We start from the raw sequence: 21,733 nt of genomic DNA, 5'->3' as shown, positions 1-21,733 counted from the left end.
TTTGGGCATGTTGCAAGGAGGGACCAGTTCTTGGAGAGGGACATCATGTTTTGGAGGGAGGAGGGAAAGCACAAGAGAGGAAGACCTTCGATGAGATGGATTGATTCAGTGACTGGGGTAACCGGAATGGGTATGTCAGAGGCAGTGAGATTGGCATAGGATAGTTCAGGGCTTAGGACTCTTGTACATAGGGTCACTATGAGTTGCAAATTACTTGATGGCCCATAACAACAACAACAACAACAACAAAAAGATCAAACAAATATGTCTTGAAAAAAATGTAACCAGAGCATTCCTTCTAGGCCAGTGTGGGGAGACACCACCTCACTTACTGTGGGCACATTTTCAGGAGGAACCTCTCCTTGGAGAGAAACCACACATTAGGGAAAGTGAGGGTCAGTGAAAAGAAGGAGACCCTCAAAAAGAAGGACTGAGACAGTGGTTAGCATGGTGGACTTCTGCTTGGCAGAGATTGTGAGGTTTAAAAGGCTCAGATATGTTGTGCACAGGGTCACTCTATGTTGTGTTAACTTGATGGCACCTAACACCACTACAATGGTGCTCATACAGAAAGCTGTACATGAACCAAGAATTAATCCTTTAAATAAATACAGGACATATTGTGTGCTTTAAATCAGAAAAGGTCTATGTCAGGGTTATATCTTTTCACCATATTTGATGCTGGAATAAATGGAGAATAAAGTGGCATCAGAAGTGGAGGAAGATTCATCAATAATTTGTATTATGCAAATATTATAATCTTGCTTACAGAAAGTGAAGAAAACTTGAAGCATTTACTGAAGAAGATCAAAGACTACAGCTTTCAATTTCAACATTAAGAAAACAAAATTCTCACCGCTGGACCAACAGGCAATATCTTGGTAGATGGAGAAAAGAATGAGGCTGTCAAGGATATGATTTCACTTGAGCGCACAAGCAAGACCCTTAACAGCAGCAGTCAAGAAATCAAAAGACATATTGCTTTGGGCAAGCCTGCTCCCAAGGACCCCCTTAAAGTTCTAAAGATAAGGATATCACTTTAAAGACTAAGGTGCGCATGACCAAGCCACAGTATTTGCAAAAAGCTGCACTGCAATCCCCAAGACACATGGTTCCAGGCCACCAGCTGCTCCACAGGAGAAGGATGGTCAGTCTCCTCACATGCAATAAACCACCTCTGAAAACCCACCGGAGGGTCAGCTGTGGGTCAGTTCCAACTCCACAGCACAAACAACTACAACAAGCATATGCCTGTGGAAGTTGAACAATGCTTATTTATTAAAGATTGTTTTTGTTATGTACCACTGAGTTGGAATTGACTTATACTTGATCCTCCAGTGAGTTTTCAGAGGCAATTAACAGCACAAGAGGAGACAGTATCTTTCTTTTGCAGAGCAGCTAGCTGATGGATTCAAACTGCATGCCTTTGGGTTGACAAAGCAACTCCTTATAATTAAGCCACCAGAGCTTCCAAACCTAAAGGTTAGGCAGCAGCTAAGGCTGTACTGAGAGTTAAATTCATAGTCTTAACATTTCTTTGAGTTTAAGGTGAAAGTTGACATAGGTTTCCATGGAACAATTTATACACCAGATATTTGTTATATTTTTGCTTTAGACCTTTAATTATTACAAAAGAAAGATTTTGTTTTAGCACTGAAATCAGAGTTAAGGAGGAGGCAAATATCCTCATAAGAAAACTGACAATACACTCAAAAGCTGGTTCTTCAGAAATAAACAAAGTTAGTAAGACACTGTGAAACTCTGCTTCTACAGAAGAAACTGAACATTTCATTCATCATTGTTGAGTGCCATCAAGTCGGAACTGACATGTAGCTGACCCTCGAGAGGGTTTTCACGTAGGAGGAGAGTGCGCCCACCTTTCCCCGTGGAGGAGATGGTGGATCTGAACCATATTCCTTGGGGTTGGTAAAACAACTCGACCCCTGAACCATCAGAGCTCCCTACTCACCATTAGGAACCATGAAACTCAAACATCAAACAGCCCCTGCCACCCACTACATTCCAAGCCGGCCCTGCAGGACAGTGCGGAGCTGCCCCCAGCGTCTCCAAGGCTGGAACCTATATGGGCATAAGTTGTCACCACATCTTTCTCCTGGACAATGGCTAATGGATTTGGTCACCAGCTCTTTGGTTAACAGCTGAATTCCTTCCTTAAACACTGGGCCACCAGGTTCCTTGAAGTTGAAAATAGACTAAAAGCACAGGCGAGCTAGAAGAAGAAGCAGAAAAACCGGAGACTGATCCCCACAAAGGGAGATCTGAACTGGCCGAGGGCCTGCCCTCTGGAGCCTGCTGCTGGCAGAGCCGCCAGGCGGTGGGGCTCACTGTCTCGCACAGAGAAGTCCTCGGCCCATTTCCAAGGTGAGAGTTTACTGTAGCCAAGATAGAGCAAGGTGAGAAGAAGAAACTCTAGACTATTTAACTTATAGACACAGAATGGACGAGAGTAGTGGTAACCCACTAGTTCATTTTCTCCCGTGCGAGGGACACAGGTTTGATTCCTGACCAAGGAGCCTCACGTGCCGGCACAGTCAGTCTCTCATGACAGCCTTTACATTATGATGCTGACCAGGCTGTAGAGAAAGTTCTAGAACAAGGAGACCAGGAAGAAAAGACTGGAGATCTGGATCCAACAACAACCTGACCTGCAGCCCGTCATGGGAGGGTGTGGGAATGCGTGTCGTTCCGCTCCATTCCACAAGGGTCAGGGCCACTCGGGGGCAGCGAATGACAGCAGTACCAGCATGGCTGGGAATCCTTGCTGAGCGTTCTCCGTGAAAGGAGGGCGTACGTGAAAGATGTTTGTCTGTGCTCTGCTGAGCGTGAAAAGGCATGCGACTGGAGAGGGTAACGGAGCACGGGTAATATTACAAAGAACGGGAATTCTGGAACACTTCACTGCACATACATGGAACCTGGACATAGTCCAAGAAGCAGTCATTCCAACAGAACAAGCTAGGCTTAAAGTCAAGGAAAGGTGTGCGCTGGGGCTGTTTCCCCTGCCTATTCACCCTGAACACCAAGCAGACAATCCCAGAAGCTGGGCTATGCGGAGGAGCGTACACCAGGAGGACCGGAGGACTCAGAGCACAGAATGAGCACTGGAGAGCGACTCAGCATGACACGTGGACCCGGGGAGGACTCAGCACGGCAGGGGGGCCGGGGGAGGACTCATCTGAACCTCTGCTATGCAGGTTGCAGTCTTGCTTGCTGAGAGTGAGGGGGACCTGAAACACTGACAGGAGACACCAAACCTTGGAGCTTTGAGTGTGGGCCTCCCGTCACCTCAGGAACAGAAATCTCTATGGGACCAACAGCAGCATCACGGCAGAGGGAGGAAAGATGGAAGACTTGGCAAAGGTTTCCATCTACTTGGATCAACAGTTGACACACCAGCAGCACACGAGAAATCAAAGGATACATTACAACGAGCAAACCTGCTAGACTTCCCTAGCACGCTACAGAGCAAGGAGGTCTTTGAGGACCAAGACGCCTGACCGTGGCATGTCCGCAGCATGGGGCCCTGCTACAGAAGGCCGTGCGCCTCCGTGGCTACAGTCCACCAGGCATCCTCCCACTAAGCTTCAGCGCCTTTGGGAGCTCGTGATGGGGCACTGAGTCAGGACGGGTTGATGCCAGCAGTTTGGCAAGGGCACGGCACAAGGCTTCAGCACAGCTGAAGGATTGATGCCCTTGGATCATGGTGTTAGCAAAGGACACTGGGTCCACAAGGGGTCCCAGAGGAGGACTAGATCCACTGAGGAAGCCACCCAGCCGGGCTGCCCCCCAGAAGCAAGGATGCTGTGACTGCCTCACATCCTTTCACCATACCATTGGGAGGGACTAGAGCTTGGAGAGAGACCTCATCTTAGCATTAGAGGGTCAGAAAGAGCGGACGCTCCTCAGTGAGCTGGACTGACAAGGCTGCAAGGACCGGCCCAGGTAGGGACCGCACGGCTGGCATGGACGGGGTGGCATTTCCACCTGTCGCTCAGAGGGTCACTATGGAACCACCGGATGGCCCCTGACCACAGGCAGCGTTGGTGAAGCTGAGACCCACACCGTGTGGGGAGGAGCAGCTGTGGCCCATGTCAGGTGGGATGCCATCCTGACACCTGGAAGTGCTGTCTCCTGAGGCCAGAGCCCTGCCTGCCACTCGGCCCCCAGCACCATCCCCATTAGCTGGCTGACTGACTGCTTGAGGGTTCGGAAGCCATTCCTAGTCCCCGGGGCAGTCCCCAGGCCACAGTGGCCATTCAGAAGTCTTCACTGCGTCCACAGTGAATGAAGAAATGGACTGACCTGCTCAGGTGCATCACCCGGCTGGGAGCCCAGGGGAAAGCCAGATGGACGCACCTCGGCCCCGGGACTTGGCTGCGGGCTTGATGATCCAGATGTTGTGGGTCCCGTCGATCTCCGTCTGCGGGTTGATGGATGCGATCCTGTTCAGCAGAGTCTGGCACTGTGACAAGTAGTTCCTGAGGTTAGAGATGACGGCGCCGCCACTGTGAGACAAGGGCCAGAGAACAGTGTAAGCAGGGAGTGTGGCCCAGCTGGCCCCCGGGAGGCCGAAGGTGCACCCCACCAACCCAGAGATGGCCAGCAGCATGCCCGAGCTAGACAGGGGTCTGTGACTCAGTGTGAGAGGCTGCGGGGGCCTGAGGTCCCTGGGTGGGCCCCCCAGAGCCCACTGGACTCACAGGACCCTGTCCCATGGGAGTCTCCCTGAGATGCTGGCCCTCAGGTCTGACTGCCAGTTTAAGCCCAGGGTTCCACAGCTGACACCACAGAGGGCACCCCGGTGGGAACAATCCTGCAGCTGGGCTGGATTTAAGGGGTGAAGAAAAGCTGGTCCTGGCGGCCGCATCAGCAGCGTTAGTCTACTCCACAATGCCAGTGCCTGGGCAGAGAACGTGCCCACAACCACCAGCACCCATGGGCCCCAAGAGCCCAGCCCAGGCCTGGGCAAATATGCAAAGCTTTGTTAGAGCTAGATGATAAACCCAAATGTGATGGTTAAAAAAAATACAGCAGCGCTGTGCAGAAGACAAGGATCTGGCACACAGCTCATACAAAGCCCTGACGATAAAACGGATGAACTGGGCTTTGTGACACCCAGGTCTCTTCTCAAACAGCCCGTGTAGAGAACTGACCCTACCCATCAAAGAGAAGGTGTGTCTCAGGGCTGTATCCTGTCTCCACACATATTTAATCCGTATGCTGAACAAATGATTTGGGAAGGTGGACACTATGAGGCGGAGCGTGGCATCCGGATGGGAGGGAGACTCATCAACCACCCTCATTATGCCCATGACACAACCCTGCTTGCTGAACCTGAAGAGGACCTGAAGCACTTACTGAACAAGACTGCAGACGGCATACGGCCTTCAATATGAATTACATTTCAGCATTGAGAAAATAAAAATCCTCACCACTGAACCGATAGGCAGCATCATGATAGATGGGAATGACTGAAGTTGGGGAGGATTTCCTCTTGCTTAGATCCACAATCAACGCTCACGGCAGCAGCAGTCAAGACAGCGAAAGGCAGGAAAGACACATTGTACTGTGAAAGCCTGTTGTCAAGCCCAGTCCGAAGTTCAAAGAGCAAGGATGTCAGTTTAACTAGGAAGGTGCACCTGATCCAAGCCACGGTCCTTTCAATTGGTTCCTATGCATCTGTGAGCTGGACAGTGAATAAGAAAGATGGGGTGAAAAATCACTTCCTTTGAATTACAGAATTGGGGAAGGGTCTCGAATACCCCACAGGCTGCCACAAGAGCGAAGCAATCTGACTTAGAGGAAGAGAGGCATGCAGCCAGAATGCTCAGAGGTAAGGAAGCTGAGCCCCCAGGCCACATGCTTAGACGTTTTGTCCAGAGCGGTCAGTTCCAGGGAAGTACATCCGGTTGGGAAGGTCGAGGGTCAGTGAAGTGGAGGAGACCCTCAGTGGGATGTGTTTACATAACAGCTGTGGACGCGGGCGTGCAGGGCAGGGTGAGGTTCCGATCTGTCCTTTGTAGGGTTAGTTGTCACCAACTAGACGAACCATCCTACAAAGTCTCGTGTCCAGAAAGCATGAATAAAACATGTAGTTGTTAAGAAAAGGTAGTCTGTGCTCGCTTCGGCAGCACATATACTAAAATTGGAATGCTACAGAGAAGATTAGCATGGCCCCTGCGCAAGGATGACACGCAAATTCGTGAAGCGTTCCATATTTTTTGAGGAAGCACCAAAAAAAAAAAGGTAGTCTTATTAAAGAGGCTTTACAGATGTGTGTAAACACTGCAGAAAGACGTTCCAAGGCGAGCGTGTGGACAGGGCACTGTGGCTTAGGACAGGTGGACACTCGGAGGACACCCTCGGGGACTCTGCAGGGTGGCAGTGTTCCAGAGTAGCCTCATCTGAATCAAGGTGGGCTGGGTTTTCAGGGGCCCCTCCTGCCCTTGTCCACTGAGGCTCCCTTGGGGAGCTGGCTAGGCTGCTAAGGCCCTGCTCAAAGCCATCTGTTTCCGGGGACTTTACCATGGAGACCCCGGGTCTCCAGGAAGTTAGTGCTCTGGTCTGAGGGACACAACCTTCCTTCTCATCAGCGGGATCTGGGAGGAGCAGCGGTCTGTTCTCTGATGGGATGTCTGATTGTGCTAACACACATTAATCCCAGACCTGTGCCCGCTGGGTCCTGAAGCCCGATCAGTTCAGGTGCCATCCCGGCTGGTCGCAGGAGAGACTCTGGCTCTAGGATCTTCTGTTCCTTCCGTGTTGGGAATTCTCCAGGCTCTTCCATCAAGGCAGAGATCCACATGCACTCACCAGCCACTGTCACTGTTCCTCGGACTCAGTGTCACACTGCACTGTGCTCCACGGCACGTTCAGAACGTGATTTCTGGAAGAACGTTTCTAGCTCTTCCTGCAGAGGCACTTCCAGGTGGGATCAAACCTCCGAGCTTCTGGTGAGCAGCCGAGCTGGTAAACTGTGCACCACAGAGGAACCCAAGGCAGAGGCTACACGATGTTTACAATGTGATGACGCTCGTGTCCAGATGCCACGTCGATGGCGCCCTTCCAGTCCAGGGCCTTGAGGTGTCCTTGGTAAATACACGTCACAAAAGCCAAGGTCTTTTTCATTATTGTGAATGTCTCATCACATGAACGCCATTCACTGGGAGGACAATTCTCTCCCTGGACTAGAGTGGCCCTTTATCCCAAATCAATGATACTTACGAGGTTTCGTTCTAGCCACTCTGTTACAAGGCCCACGTATTGCCTTGCCACAACACCACACCGCTGCCAACAGTGTATGGTTAGTAGGTTCTCAACCACGCCCTGGAAGGAACAAAATGCTCCCTCGAAGACCTCTAACTGCAGGTTCTGAAATGCACCCTGTAAGTCCTCTGTTTCTCTGGATCAAGACTCTCTGGGCCTTTAGATATCATGGAAATTTGCATACAAGTTTTAGAATCGGCTTTTCAATTCATCCTACTTTCCCTGAAAAGATCTTTAAGATTTTATGTTGAACTATAGGTTGATTGGAAAGTATTAATGTCTCTACCCTACTCAGTCTTCCAACCAAGAACGTGAACATAGCTGCAATAAGACCCTACGTACGTCAGTCCACGTGTGAACAGTTTATGAAGCTCCCAACTCGGGCTGCACAGCAGGGGGTAACATGCAGCCTCTCCACACACACACCCCGTCCACACTCCAGCAACAGAGGTACCGGAAATGTCAAGAGGAAGAACCTTACAACCAAGGCTCAGAGTAAAACCAAACAGAAGGCAAGGTTCCTGGGGTCGCAGAGCAACAGCTGTGGTCAGTCTTCTCTCCCTAAACCCCACACCTCACGCACAGCAGCCAAGTCGGTGCCATCTCCAGGGGACCCTGTGGACAGAGGAGAACAGCACTGGTGGGATCTCCAAAGTGGTGAATCTTTTTGCAGGAAGATGGCTACGTTTTTCTTCAGTAGAGTGGCTGGTGAGTTGAAGCCAGTTTCTCTCCAGCCAGCAGCCATGAACCAGGGAGCAGCTCCCTTCTCACAAAGCAACGAGGAAGCCGGACTCAGTGTCCAAAAGCAGTCATTGCAGGGCTTGCAAATCCACCGTCGGAACGCAGCCAGGGGAGGCAATTCCTGGGGCAACATGCCAGATCTGCAGTGAGAACACCGGGGAGACTGCCCACATCTGCACCCTGACCGGCAGTGACTGGTGGACCAGTTTTGAAAACCCACCGCTTTCTGCAGGGGCAGTCCACCTGATTCGGAGCACAACACAGCAAGCCCAAGCTTCAGGGAGTACTGCGGTGGCAGATGGGTAAGACCAGGGCCCTCTTAGTCTAAGACTGTGGCGTTGATGAGAAGCAAGCAATGTCTCCGCCAGAAATGTCACCGGGAAATTCCATAACTGAGGCAGACATGGTGGGCCTTTGACAAATTCCCTGCTCCTCCCTCAATACAAGACGGCTCCACACAAACAGCAGAGACGCCCGGGGCACAGTGCAGGCGAAGGCGGCCCAGACCTGGAAACCGCCTGAACTGCAAGTGAACGCTTTATCCCACTCCATCTGTATTAGGTGGTTCACTGGTTCGAGGCACCTGAGTGTAACTCAACATATGCAGACATAGACTGTGGTTGTTATGGGCCATTGAGTCACCTGCGACCTACAGCAGTCGTATGTACAACATCTCTGAAGCCTGCCCTGTTCTGAGCCAGTCTCACTAATTCTGACACACCTATCCCCACTGTCCCAGTTACTATAACAATCCATCTCATTTGGGGTCTTCCTCTCCTGCACTGTCCACCCACCCTTCCAAGCATGATGTCCTTCTCAAAGGACCATTTCCTCATGTCCACGTGCCCAAAATAATTGAGACAGAGCTTCAAAATCCCAGCTTCCAAGGAGAAATTTGGTTTCGCTCTCTCCAGGACAGACCTGTTTGTTTTCTTGGTGGGTCCATGGTATGTAACTCAAAGACATCGATTCTTCTTCTGTCATCCTTAGTCATTGTCCAGCTCTGATACATAGCAAGTGATTGCAAAGACCATGACCTTGATCAGGTGCACGTTAGTCTCCAGACTGACATTGTTGCTTAGCACTCTGGAAAGGTCCCTGACAGCAGATTTTCCCAGTGCAATTCATCTTTTGATTTCCTGACTGCTGGTGCTAAGAATGTTGATTATGGAGGTGAGTAAGGTGAAATTGTTAACAATCTTAGTGTCTTCTCCATCTATCATGGTGCTGTCAATTGGTCCATTGGTGAGAATCTTTGTCTTTTTTATGTTGAGCTTCAATCCATAATGAAGACTGTAATCCTAGACCTTCTGCAACAAGTGCTTCAGGTCCTCCTCAGTTTCAGCAAGCAGGGTTGTATCATCTGTGTAACGTAGGTTGTTAATGAATCTTCCTCCAATCCTGATGCCACAATCCTTCTCATAAAGCCAGTCTCCCAAGTAATCTGTTCCACTTCTAGATTAAGAAGGTATGGAGACAGGATGCATCCCTGACACACTCCCTTCCTGATTTTTAATCATGCAGTGTTTCCCTGCTCTGTTCTGTTGACTGCTTCCTGGTCCAAGTATAGGTTTTACATGAAGTCCTAGAAAATCAGACTTAAGAAAACACAATATTTTAAATTAAACTGAGAACACACATTGGTCCCTACACAGCAGAGAGGAGCTAGATTCCACAGTTTAATCTAAGAAAGTTAATAAACAAGCAAATAGCCCACATCTCTCAAAGTGGAACCAGAATTCAGGCTTGCTGTAGTATGCAGGACTTTTGTAGAGAGTTCTGGTGGTTTAGTGGAAAGGAATTGCACTGCCAACCCAAAGGCACATGGTTCAAATCTACCAGCTGCTTTAAGGGAAAAAGCACAGGTGACATCCTCCCATGACAGTTCAGAAACCTACTGGAAGGGAAGCTACGAGTCAGTTCTGATGAGACAGTCATAAAAAGAACAACTCAGCTAGTGAGCTCTGGTGGCTTAATTGTCAGTAGTTACGATGTCAGCCCAAAGGAAGGTGGTTCAAATCCACCAGCTTCTCTTCAGAAGGAGGATGCACAGTTTCTCCCTGTGTGATTTACAGCCTCTAAAAGCCTGCTAGAGGGCTGGCTCCATTCCAGTTCTAGGGCACACAATAACAACAAAAAGCAACCCAGTATTTTACCTAAAATGGTTCTTTTGCAACAAAAAAGTATGAGGTAAGCAAAGAACTTTGATGTGTGACCCTGCTCAGGGAAGAAAGGAACCCCTCTAAATACCCCCTGATATTCCTTACATTACTATTTTAAACATATTAAAATAACTAAAAGACACTAACCGATATCCATGCTGTCAAGAACCTCTCTAATGATGTTGGTCTAAAGACTAAGGTGCATTTGATTCAAGCCATGGTTTTTTCAATTACTTGTTATACGTCGTCACGTTGGACAGTGAATAAAGATGGCAGGAGAAGAATCGGTGCCTTTGAGCTGCGGTGTTGGAGAACACGGGACATCCTAGGACAGTCAAAAACAAGTGGCACCACTGTGCTCCTTGAAAGCGAGGATGGTGACGCTTCGTCTCACGTATTTTGGGCACATTGTTACAAGGGGCCAGTCCTTGGAGAAGGACATCATGTTTGGAAAGGGGGGCGGGGATCGGCAACAGAGAGGAAGACCCTCAGTGAGACAGACTGACAGAGTGACAAGGGGCTCAACCATGTCAAAGACGGTGAGGAGTGCCTGGCCAGGGCAGGGGACAGATCCATGGTTCACAGGGCTGAGTCACGGTCAACGTGATGGCATCTAACAATGAGGACAAAAACACGGGGCCCTGGTGGCACAGCGCTTAAACACTCAGTTGCCAACCAGAAAGCTAGTGCTTTGAAACCCTAAACCTTTTGTGGAGGGAAGATGCGGGCCTCTGCTTAATGCAAAGATTTACAACCTTGGAAATGCTGTGGATTAACTGTTCCCTGTCTTACAGGGTCACTAAGAGTCACGTTGACACCACAGCCACAGGTTTGATTTTTGAGTTTGTGATGAGAATGTCTGAAAAAGAAAGGATTTTCATAATAGAACTCAACTCAACAACTCACTGCCGCAGTGCTGGAGTCCTCCAGCAGGTTTTCAGAGGATGTAAATCGCATAGGAAGAGATTGCCCTCTTTCTCCCATGGAGCAGGTAGTGGATTTGAACCAGCCACCACTGGGCTGGCAGCACAACCCTCTACTGACTAGGCCACTTACTGTTGTTGGTAAGTGCTGTTGAGTATGATTCTAGTGACCCTAGGAACAAAAGATCTGAACCCTGTCCTGTCCCATGCCATCCTCACACTTCCTGACACACAAGAGCCCAGCGCAGCAGTCACCATGTCAATCCTCCTGGTGGACGGTCTTCCTCTTCTTCGTTGACCCTCCACCCTTCCCAGCATCATGTCCTTCTCCAAGGAATAGCACCTTCTAGCAACATGCCCAAAGTATGTGAGGCAAAGTATCCAAAGAGCACCCTCTCCAAGACATTTGTTTGTTCTTTTAGCCGTCCATGGGATGTTCAGTGCTCTTCTCCCACACCACAACTCAAAAGCATCAATTCTTCTGTTATCTTTATTCATTGTCTAGCTCTCAGATGTATAGTAAATGATCGGAAAGACTACGGAGTGAGTCAGATGCACCTTAATCCTCAAACTGGTGTCATAACTCCTCAGTAATCTGAAGAGGTCCCTAACTGCAGATTTTCCCAGGGCAATGTTTCTCCTTATTTCCTGACTGCTGGTACCAAGCGTGTTAGTTGTGGATTCAAACAAGATGAAGTTTCAATCTCTTCTCCATCCATCATCATGGTGCCTGTCAGTCCACTGGTAAGAATCTTTGTTTTCCTGACAGTGAGTTGTAATTCATACTAAAGGCTGCATTCCTTGATCTTCTGCAACAACTGCTTCAAGTCTTCCTCATTTTCAGAAAGCAAGTTTGTGTCATCTGCGTAATACAGGCTACAAATGAGTCTCCCTCCAATCCTGATGCCACACTCCTCTTCATAGAGTCTAGTTTCTCAAATAATTTGCTCAAGTTAAATAGATTAAATAGATATGGAGAGAGAATACAACCCTAACACACTCCCTTCTCAATTTTAAACCATGCAATGTTCCCCTACTGTATTCACACAAAAATCTCCTGGTCCAGGTATAGGTTTTGCATGAGCACAACTAAGTGCTCTGGGACTCCCATTCTTCCCAATGTCAGCCACAATTTGTTACGATCCACAGTCAAATGCTTTTGCATAGTCAATAAAGCACAAACATACATTCTTCTGGTATTCCTTACTTTCCACCAGGATCCATCTGACATCAGCAATGATGTCCTGGTGACTGAGATGCAGAAAGCTGGAATTTGAGAATAAAAAGGGAAGAACTCACTTTGCCTTTCTCAAGCTGAAAGAACTAAAAACCAAATTTAAACCTCTAGTTGCAATATTGAAAGATGTTATTGGCAGTATACTGAATGACCCAGAAAGCATCAGAAGAAGACGGAAGAAATACAGAGTCACTGTACCAGAAAGAACTGATTTACACTGAAAAATTTCAGGAAGTACAATATGAACAGGAGCCAATGGTAATGAAGAAGGCAGTGGAAACTGCATTGATGGTATTAACAAAAAAATAAGGCCCCAGGAATTTATGGGATACCAATTGACTTGTTTCAATTAACAGATGCAGCCTTGGATGCACATACCTGTCAATGCCAGGAAATCTGGAGGATGGCTGTCTGCCCAGTGGATTGGAAGAGGCTCATATTTGTTCCTATTCCCAAGAAAGGGGATCTAACCAAATGTGGAAGCTATCAAACGATATCATTAATACCACATGCAAAGAAAATACTGCTGAAGATCATTCAAAACCAGCTGGAACAGGACATAGGGCACTGCCAGAAGTTCACCTAGGCCACTAGCGACGGAAATTTGGGGTTGAAACGTGTAATCATTTAACAATTCCCTATAGAGCTCAATAACAAAGCTGGAGTGACAGAGAAATACTAAAAAAAAAATCCTTCAAGCTGAAAAGATACTACAATAACTCAGATCCACTGGGTCAGATGGACAGGGCAAAGGCAAAAGCATGAGTTTAAAACACTCTTCTCTTCAATTCTATGTTATGTGTTGTCAAGTCAGGGCTGACTCACAGCTGACCCTCCGGTAGGTGCTGAGGGGTTTGAAATTGTACAGAAGCCATACGTGTCCATTGAAAACAGTTTTGTGGGACTTGTGCCTTACATACTGCTGTTGTAAGGTGCCAGAGTTTATCCAAGCTCAATCAAACAAAACCCTGCAGGCCTGTGCCAGCGTCACTGCTGTCCCAGTTCAAGCAGCAGCCCCCCAATCAGTCCCTCTCACTGTGGGACTTCTTCTTTAAAAAGAGGAAAGGTCAGTTAAAACTGACCCCCGAGGTTTCCAAGCATGGTGTCCTTTTCCATGGACTGCTCTGTCCCGACAACATTTCCAAAGCCTCAGCATCCTCCTTCCTGAACCCAGATTTTTTTTTAAATTATTTTGTGTGCGTGTACCGTCAAATCAGATCTGACTGGTACAGGAGGAGATTGTTCCTCCTTTTCCCGGCAGAGCATCTGGTGGATTCGAACCGTGTGCCTCTGGGATTGTAGTTGCAGCTCCTTGCCACTAGGCCACCAGAGCTCCCCCTGAACCCAGATGTTGATGCACGGCATTAATTGCAGTCCCCACACTGTAACGGCCTCCTCAGATCTCCTCTCTGAGTTTCCTCCTATCCCTTCCTGCTCCTTCCTGGGAAAATGTGGCCCTTTTGTTCCCTGTGATTAACTGGTCTAGGGAGTGAGTACCCCTTGGAGTTTCTCTTCACCTCAAAAGCACATCTGTTGTTTGGCAGGAAGCCGAACCACGAGCAAGTTTAGTTGTAGGTGCAAAGAGTTGGGCACAGTCTTGGGGTTCAGCCACCTCCACAGACAGCAAGACTGGTTATATTTTCCAATTCTAACTGGGAATATCTGCTGTGACGCCTTTTGAAAGGTCAGCAGTGGTGGTCAGAGACAGGACAGGGTTCAGATCTGGGGACCACGGGGCCGCTGTGGGCCAGGCTCGACTTAATGGTGTCCACCACCATGTCGCTCTGGACTCAGTGAAGGTGGACACCCACGCGGCCCTTGGTCCTCTTTTTCTATTTTCCTTTGATTTTTCTTTACTCCTTTTTGTTCTAGACTGGAAAAACCAATGTCCGCATCTTAAGTGGCCGCTCAGAAATGTTTACAACCCAGTTCTGGGGTCTAGGTGGTGGGAGCTGCACCGACAGCCAATCCCACACCTCGCTCAAGGTTCAAACCCACCAGGAGCTCTGACAGAGAAAGATGGGCAATCGCTTTGTGTATGCGTTTCAGTCTCACAAAGTCATTGGAGAGTCAGCTATGACTTGGTTCTGACTTAACAGCAATGAGTTTGAGGGGCTTGACTTGTCTGTTTCTTTTTATTGTTGTTGTTTGTTTTAACCAAAGTAGGATGAACAACACTGTGACACTGATGTGTCAAATGTGATGATGGTCACCCACGGACTGTGTTTGGTGGAGCTTCTTGATTAAAAGAAGCTTGGAAGCAGGAGTGGCATCCACTTCCAAAACAGCTTGCCTCCAGAAACTCTATGAACTTGGAGAGATGATTAAAATTATACAAGTGTTCAGGTCTTTCATTCATAGGGTTGCTATGAGTTTCCTATGACTCGACAGCACCCAAAAAAACAACAGGATGAACAGCACTGTTTTTGTTATACCAAAATGATATTGACCTTCCTCTCCTTCAGGTTGTTGTCCAGAGATCTCAAGATCTACAGCCTCCCCAAGGTGTGTGGTTCGTTATGATTGCGAAGCTCACACAACTTGGCCACCTGCTGTCACCACCCTAACAGTGAAGGGACAGACTGGCTGTAAGTCTTCAAAGACAAGTGTTCTTCTGGCAACCGGTGAACAGTCACTATTCTTCACTAACCCGTGACCCAAGGCACTGGCTGCTCTGTGGCATTCTATTTATTGTTCACTTTTCACCTGCATATAAGGTGCCTGAAAATATCCTGATCTGAGGCAAACATCTCTTAATCCCCCAAAAGACCTCATTGTTTTTGATATCTGTAAGAGGTCTTTTGCAGAAGATTTGTCCAGTGCAATTCATTAGTTGATGTCTTGGTGCTGCTTTCCATGAGTGTCAGCTATGGATCCAAGTAACATGAAATCCTTGGCAGCTCCAATCTTTTATCCATTTATCATGATTTTGCTTATTGTCTAGTCATGAGAGCTTTCCCCTTTATTGTGAACTGTAATTGAATGGGAGTTCTGGAGGCTTAGGCTAAGGGTTGGGTTACCAACCCAAAGGCCCTCAGTTAGAATCTACAAGCTGCTCTGCATGAGAAAGATGGTAAACCTCCTCCCATGCAATTTACTGCCTCTGAAACCACACTGGAGGGTTAGCTCTGAGTCAGTCCTGACTCGATGGCACAGAAATAGTCCAGACTGCAGTCGTTGGTTTTCTTCACTATGCTCAAAGTCCCTGTCACTTTTAGCAAATGAGGTTATGTCATCTGCATGTCACAAGTTGTTAATGAATCTTTCTTGATGCCTTATTCCTTTCCACATAGTCACGTTTCTAGGATCATATGCTCAGAACACAGACTGAAAAAGTATGATGAAATGATACAACCGTGATGAAAATTTCCCAGATTTTAAACCACACAGTATCCTCTGTTCTGTTTGAACAACTGCTTTTTATCTGTGTACGGGTTCCGAGATTCTCATTCATTGCAACGCTATCAATAATTTGCTATGAGTCACACAGTCTAGTGTCTTTGCATAATCAATAATACACAGGTAAACCTCTTTCTGGTATTCACTGCTTTCAGTTAAAGTCTCTCTGACATCAGGTGATATTAATCATGGTTGCTGTTTTGTGGTTAGGTGATGTTGAGTTGAGTACGACTCATAGCAACCTGACAAACAAAAGGTCAGAACCCAGTCCTGTCCTGCACCATCCTCACACCTTCTGACCCACAAGAGCCCACTGCAGCAGTCACCATGTCAATCCACCTGGTTGAGGGTCTTCCTCTCCCTTGCCAACCCTCCCTCCTTCCCAACATCATCTCTCTCCAAGGAATACATGATGCTTGTTATTGATTTTCCTCGTTTCAACTGACTTTCAATCTGGGTGCTACCACTACACTACTATAACTATTCCCTTTATTTAGCGTTCATAAAGTTTGCAAAAGTCTTTTATTTAGGAAGTAGATAGCCCATCCTGCTTCCTAGTCTGTCTTTATCAGGGAGCTCCACCAAACCAGATCCACAATGAGAAACCCTTTTGGAATTTGATACACTAGTGGCAAAGATTTCAGTATCACAGCAACCCCAAATAATCTCAGTACAGCAAACTGACAGACAATTGGTGTACCACTTAGAACAACATTCTCTGCAAACACAATCAATTCCACGCCCAAGGGTATTGAGGGATCCTGGTGGGTAAGTTTTTGTGATTTACTTGAAAGCTGAGGGGTAAACTGTTTGGGTGGGGTTTTTTTGTTTGTTTTTGGGGGGTGTTTTTAATTGTGTTAGCAATCAAGTATAAGCTGATTATCTAATCTCATTTAAAATCAGCTTGTGTGGGAAGCCTCTTGTGCAGGCAAACAATATCTGGTGGGTGGGCCTTTGTATTTAAAAGTCAGTCTGTATATAGTGATATTAACCATACTGTTTGGTAATTTCAATATTTATTGGATCATTTTTCTTTATATTAGGCATGTATATTGATCTTTTTCAGTCAAATGGCCAGGTAGTTGTCTTCTAGATGTCTAAGAAATAGCACAAAGTGAGAAGACATGTCATTATGTTGTTGTTGTTGATGTTGTTATGTGTCATCTAGTCACTTGCGACTCATAGTGACCCTGTGTACAACAGCCCTAAACTCTACTCTGTCCTGTGCCAATCGCACTGTCTCTGATACACCCATCCCGGTTACCCCAGTCACTGAATCAATCCACCTTATAGAGGGCCTTCCTCTCCTGCGCTGTCCCTCCACCCTCCCAAGAATGATGTCCCTCTCCAAGGACTAGTCCCTCCTCACAACATGTCCAAAGTATGTTAGACGGAGCCTCAGAATCCTTGCCTCCAGGGAGCAGCCCGGTTTAACCCTTTCCAGGATGAATCTGTTTGTTTTCCTAGCAGTCCATGGTACTCTCAATACTCTTCTGCAGCACCACAGCTCAAAGGCATCAGTTCTCCTTCTATCCTCCTTAGTCACTGTTCCACTCTCTGATGCATAACAAGTGATAGCAAAGACCATGCCTGTATCAGACATACCTTAGTCTCCAGAGAGACACCATTGCTCTTCAGTACTTTGGATAGGTCTCTAACAGCAGCCTTTCCCATCACAATATGTCTTTTAATTACCTGGCTACTGGTGCCAGAGTGTTGACTGTGGAGCCAAGCAAACTAAAGCTGTGAACAATCTCAATCTCTTCACCATCCATCCTGATGCTGCCAATTGGTCCAGTGGTGAGAATCTTTGTCTTCTTGACATTGAGCCTCAATCCATATTGGAGGCTACAGTCCTTGACCGTCTGCGGCAGGTGCTCCAGGTCCTCCTCAGTTTCAGCAAGCAGGGTTGTGTCATATGCATAAAGCAGATTGTTGATAAATCATCCACCAATCTTGACCCCACATTTCTCCTCATAGAGAGGTAGGTAATAGCAGTCAAGAAATCAAAAAAATGTGTTGCCCTGGGAACATCTGCTATCCATGAAACTCGTTAGAGAGTGAAAGAGCAAGGATGTCTGATCCAAGGTGTGTCTGATCCAGGACGTGGTATTTTCAATTACATCTGAACATCTTAAAGTTGTTGTTATGTGCTGTTGAGTTGCCTGCAACTCATAGTGACCCTATGTAAAACAGCCCTAACCCCTGCTCTATCCTGTGCCAATCTTATTGTCTCTGACACACCTACCCTCATTACCCCAGTCACTGAATCAATCCATCTCATCGAGGTTCTTCCTCTCTTGCACTGTCCCTCCACCTTCCCAAGCATGATGTCCCTCTCCAAGGACTGGTTCCTCCTTTGGGCAAATCAGGCCCAAAGCCTGATATCACCCTATCCAGGATGAACCTATTGTTCTCTTAGCAGTCTATTGTTTATTCACTAAGCTTCTCCAACATTTCAAAAGCATCAATTCTCCTTCTATCATCAGTCATTGTTCAGCTTTCTGATGCATAGCAAGTAATTGCAAAGACTATGGCCTGGATCAGGCACACGTTAGTCTCCATACTGATATCGTTGTTCTTCAGTACTTTGGAGAGGTCTCTGACAGCAGATTTTCCCAATGTAATTTATCTTTTAATTTTCTGGCTGCTGGTACCAAGAGTGTTGACTGTGGAGCCAAGCAAACTAAAACTGTTAATAATCTCAGTCTCTTCACCATCTATTATGATGATGATGCTACCAATCGGCCCAGTGGTGGGAATCTTTGTTTTCTTGATGTTGAGCTTAATCCATATTAAAGGCTGCAGTCCTTGACCTTCTGTAACAAGCACTTCAAGTCCTCCTCAGTTTCAGCAAACAGGGTTGTAACATCTGCATAATGTAGATTGTTGATGAGTCTTCTTCCAATCCTGATGTCACATTTCTCCTTATAGAACCCAGCCTCCTGGGTAATCTGTTCTACATTTAGATTGAAAAAGTATGAAGATAAGACAAATCCCTGGCGTACACCCTTCCCAATTATGAACCATGCAGTGTTTCCATGCTCTGTTCTGATGACTGTCTCCTGGTCCAAGTATAGGTTTCGCAGAAGCACAATCAAGTGTTCTGGGATTTCCATTCTCGGAGTCAGCCACAGTTTGTTGTGATCCAAGTCAAATGCCTTTGCATAGTCAATGAAACACAGATAGATATTCCACTGATACTCCCTGCTTTCAGTCAAGATCCATCTAACATTAGCTATAATATCTCTAGTATCACAACCTCTTCTAAACCTAGTCTGTACTTCAGGCCATTCTCTGTTGATGTGCTGTTCCAGTCGTTTTTGGATAATCTTCAGCATAATTTTGCCTGCATGTGATATCAGTGATATTGTTCGATAATATCTGCTCTCTGTCAGGTTACCTTTCATTGGAATGAGAACAAATATCAATCTCTTCCAGTCAGCTTGCCAGGTGGCTGTCATCCAGATTTTTTGGCACAGCTTTGTGAGCATATCCAGGGCAGCATCTTTATGTTGAAATATGTCAATTGGTGTGTCATCAATTCCTGGGGCCTTATTTCTTTTTACAATCCTTTCAGAGAAGCTTGAACTTCTTCCTTCATCACCACAGATTCTTGCTCATACATTGTTTCATGAAATTCTTCTGTGTCCCCCAATGCCTTTTGACAAAGTGACTCTTTATACTCTTTGCACCTTCTTTTAATGCTTCCTGGGTAATTTCATATTCTGCCCAAAGCATCCTTAAGTATTGCAACCCAAGGCTTGAATTTGTTCTTTAGTTCCTTCAGTTTAAGAAATGCTGAGTGAGTTTGCCCCCTTTGATTGTCTGACTCCAGCTCTTTGTACATATCATTATAATACTTTGTCTTCCTAAGCTGCCCTTTGAAATCTTCAGTTCAGCTCCTTAACTTCTTGATTTATTCCCTTTGCTTTGCCTTCTCGTTGCTCTAGTGCAATATTCAGAGTCTCATCTGACATCCGTCTTGGTCTTTTCTCGTTATGACCTTTTTCATTCTTGCTGGATGATAAGAAGACTGAAGAACTGATGGCTTTGAATTGTGATGTTGGAGAAGAGTATTGGATATCCCATGGATGGCCAAAAGAACAAACAAATCTGTCTTGAAGGAAGTGCAGAGTACTCCTTAGAGGCGTGGATGGTGGATGGTCTCACTTACTTTTGGCATATTCTCAGGAGGAACCAATTCTTGGAGACAGACGTCACGCTGGGAAAGGGGAAGGGCCAGAGAAAGAGAGGAAGACCCTTAACAAGATAGACCGACACAGTGACTACCACAGTGAACTTGAGCATATTAGAGATTCATGAGGATGGCTCAGGACAGGGCAAGTTTCAGATCTACGGTTCATAGGGACATTACGAGTCATAGTGGACTCAATGGCACCTCACATAACAACATTGAAAACTAATGACCAAGACCAGATGAGTTGTGGGATGACCTAATGGATATCATCCATGAGGGAAGTAAAAGGTCATTGCAAAGACTGGTAGAAAAAAAAAGACCAAAGAGATGTACCTTAGAGAAAGTGCAATTGGAACACTAGTTGGAGGCAAGGATGACAAAACTTTATCTCATATACTTCAGGCCCATAGCTAGGAGAAGCTATTCCCTGGAAAGCAACAACATGCTTGGAAAGGTAGCAGGTCAGCAAAAGAAAGGAAGCCCCCCAACGAGACGGATTGCCACTGTGTCAGGAGCAACGGGTTTGACTATGTCAGAATTGATGAGGATGGCAGGTCTGCTGTTCACAGGGTCGCTATGAGTTGTACGCAAGTAGACGGGATCTAAGAACAACAGAGACAAGTGATGTCTGACAAAAGATATGGAATCTGTTAACAGAGTGCTGACAAAGCTGGATATCTGTAGACAATTGAAACAAGAACTATACAACAAGCTCTACACAAAACCTAACTCAAGTTGGCTCAACAACCTAGGGTAAAACCTGAAACCATAAAAATTATCAAAAGAAAAAAAACAAACCTGGGTCAAGCTGAAGAACCCTCATCTACAGCACGAGCTGACTACAGCTGGAACAGAGTGAAAATGTCCCATCAGCACAGTCAGCAGAGCTGTCGTCAGGTGCTGTCAAGTACAGATCATAGCGACCCTGTGAACAACAGGCCTGAACCCTGACCTATCCCAGGCCGTCCTCACACCTCTGACACGTGCAAGCCCATTGCTGCAGTCACTGTGTCAATCCACCTGGTAGAGGGTCTTTGTCTCTTTCGTTGACCCTCCGCCTTCCTAAGCGTGATGTTCCTCTCTAAGGAATAGCCTCCTAGCAACATGCCTGAAGTATATGAGAGGCTGTTTTATCATCTTTGTCTCCAAAGAGCATTCTGGTTGCACCTTCTCCAAGACCTATCTGTTTGTTCTTTTGGCTGTCCATGGGATGTTCAATGCTCTTCTCTGACACCGCAGCTCAAAGGTATCAATTCTTCTCCTGTCATCTTTATTCATTGTCCAGCTGTCAGATGCATAGCAAGTGATCAGAAAAACCATGGCCTGAATCAGGGGAACATTGGTCCTCAAACTGACATCATTGCTCCTCAATAACTTGGAGAGGTCCCTGACTGCAGACTTTCCCAGTGCAACATGTCTCCTGATCTCCTGACTGGTACCAAGCGTATTGCTCGTTTATCAAAGTTAGATAAAGTCACGGACAATTTCTCTCTTTTCTCCATCTGTCATGGTGTTTCCACTGGTGAGAATTTTTGTTTTCTTGACATTGAAAGGCAATCCACAAATAAGGCATTAGCGGCACTGGAAAAACAAGAATCCACCATTCAAAATATAAGCTCCAGCATTTCAGAGGCTGTCAACATGATGGAGGGACATATGAGCAGAGTTGATGAGATGGAACACAGAATCAGTGAAATCGAAGACAAAATTGTCACCACTGATCTGCTAGAGCAAAAAGCAGACTCAAAAAAGAAGGAAAAAGAAGAAAAACTAAGAATAATGT

At 46.6% G+C, this 21,733-nt stretch overlaps 1 protein-coding gene across 1 annotated transcript in view; it reads right to left on the bottom strand.

Annotated features, from left to right (window-relative positions):
* TTLL8 (tubulin tyrosine ligase-like family, member 8) overlaps positions 1 to 21,733 on the bottom strand; it is a 118,468-nt gene that overhangs the window by 58,654 nt on the left and 38,081 nt on the right. The window contains exon 10 of the mRNA XM_006888115.1: positions 4,378 to 4,526. Coding sequence (XP_006888177.1) covers positions 4,378 to 4,526 — 149 coding nt within the window. The remainder of the gene's footprint in view (positions 1 to 4,377; positions 4,527 to 21,733) is intronic.

This window comes from Elephantulus edwardii, unplaced genomic scaffold, assembly GCF_000299155.1.
Source record: "Elephantulus edwardii isolate Elephantulus edwardi_28Jun2011 unplaced genomic scaffold, EleEdw1.0 scaffold00064, whole genome shotgun sequence".
NCBI classification, from domain to species: domain Eukaryota; kingdom Metazoa; phylum Chordata; class Mammalia; order Macroscelidea; family Macroscelididae; genus Elephantulus; species Elephantulus edwardii.
Note: the sequence above shows the minus strand (reverse complement) of the source record. Positions and strands in the feature narration are given on the sequence as shown.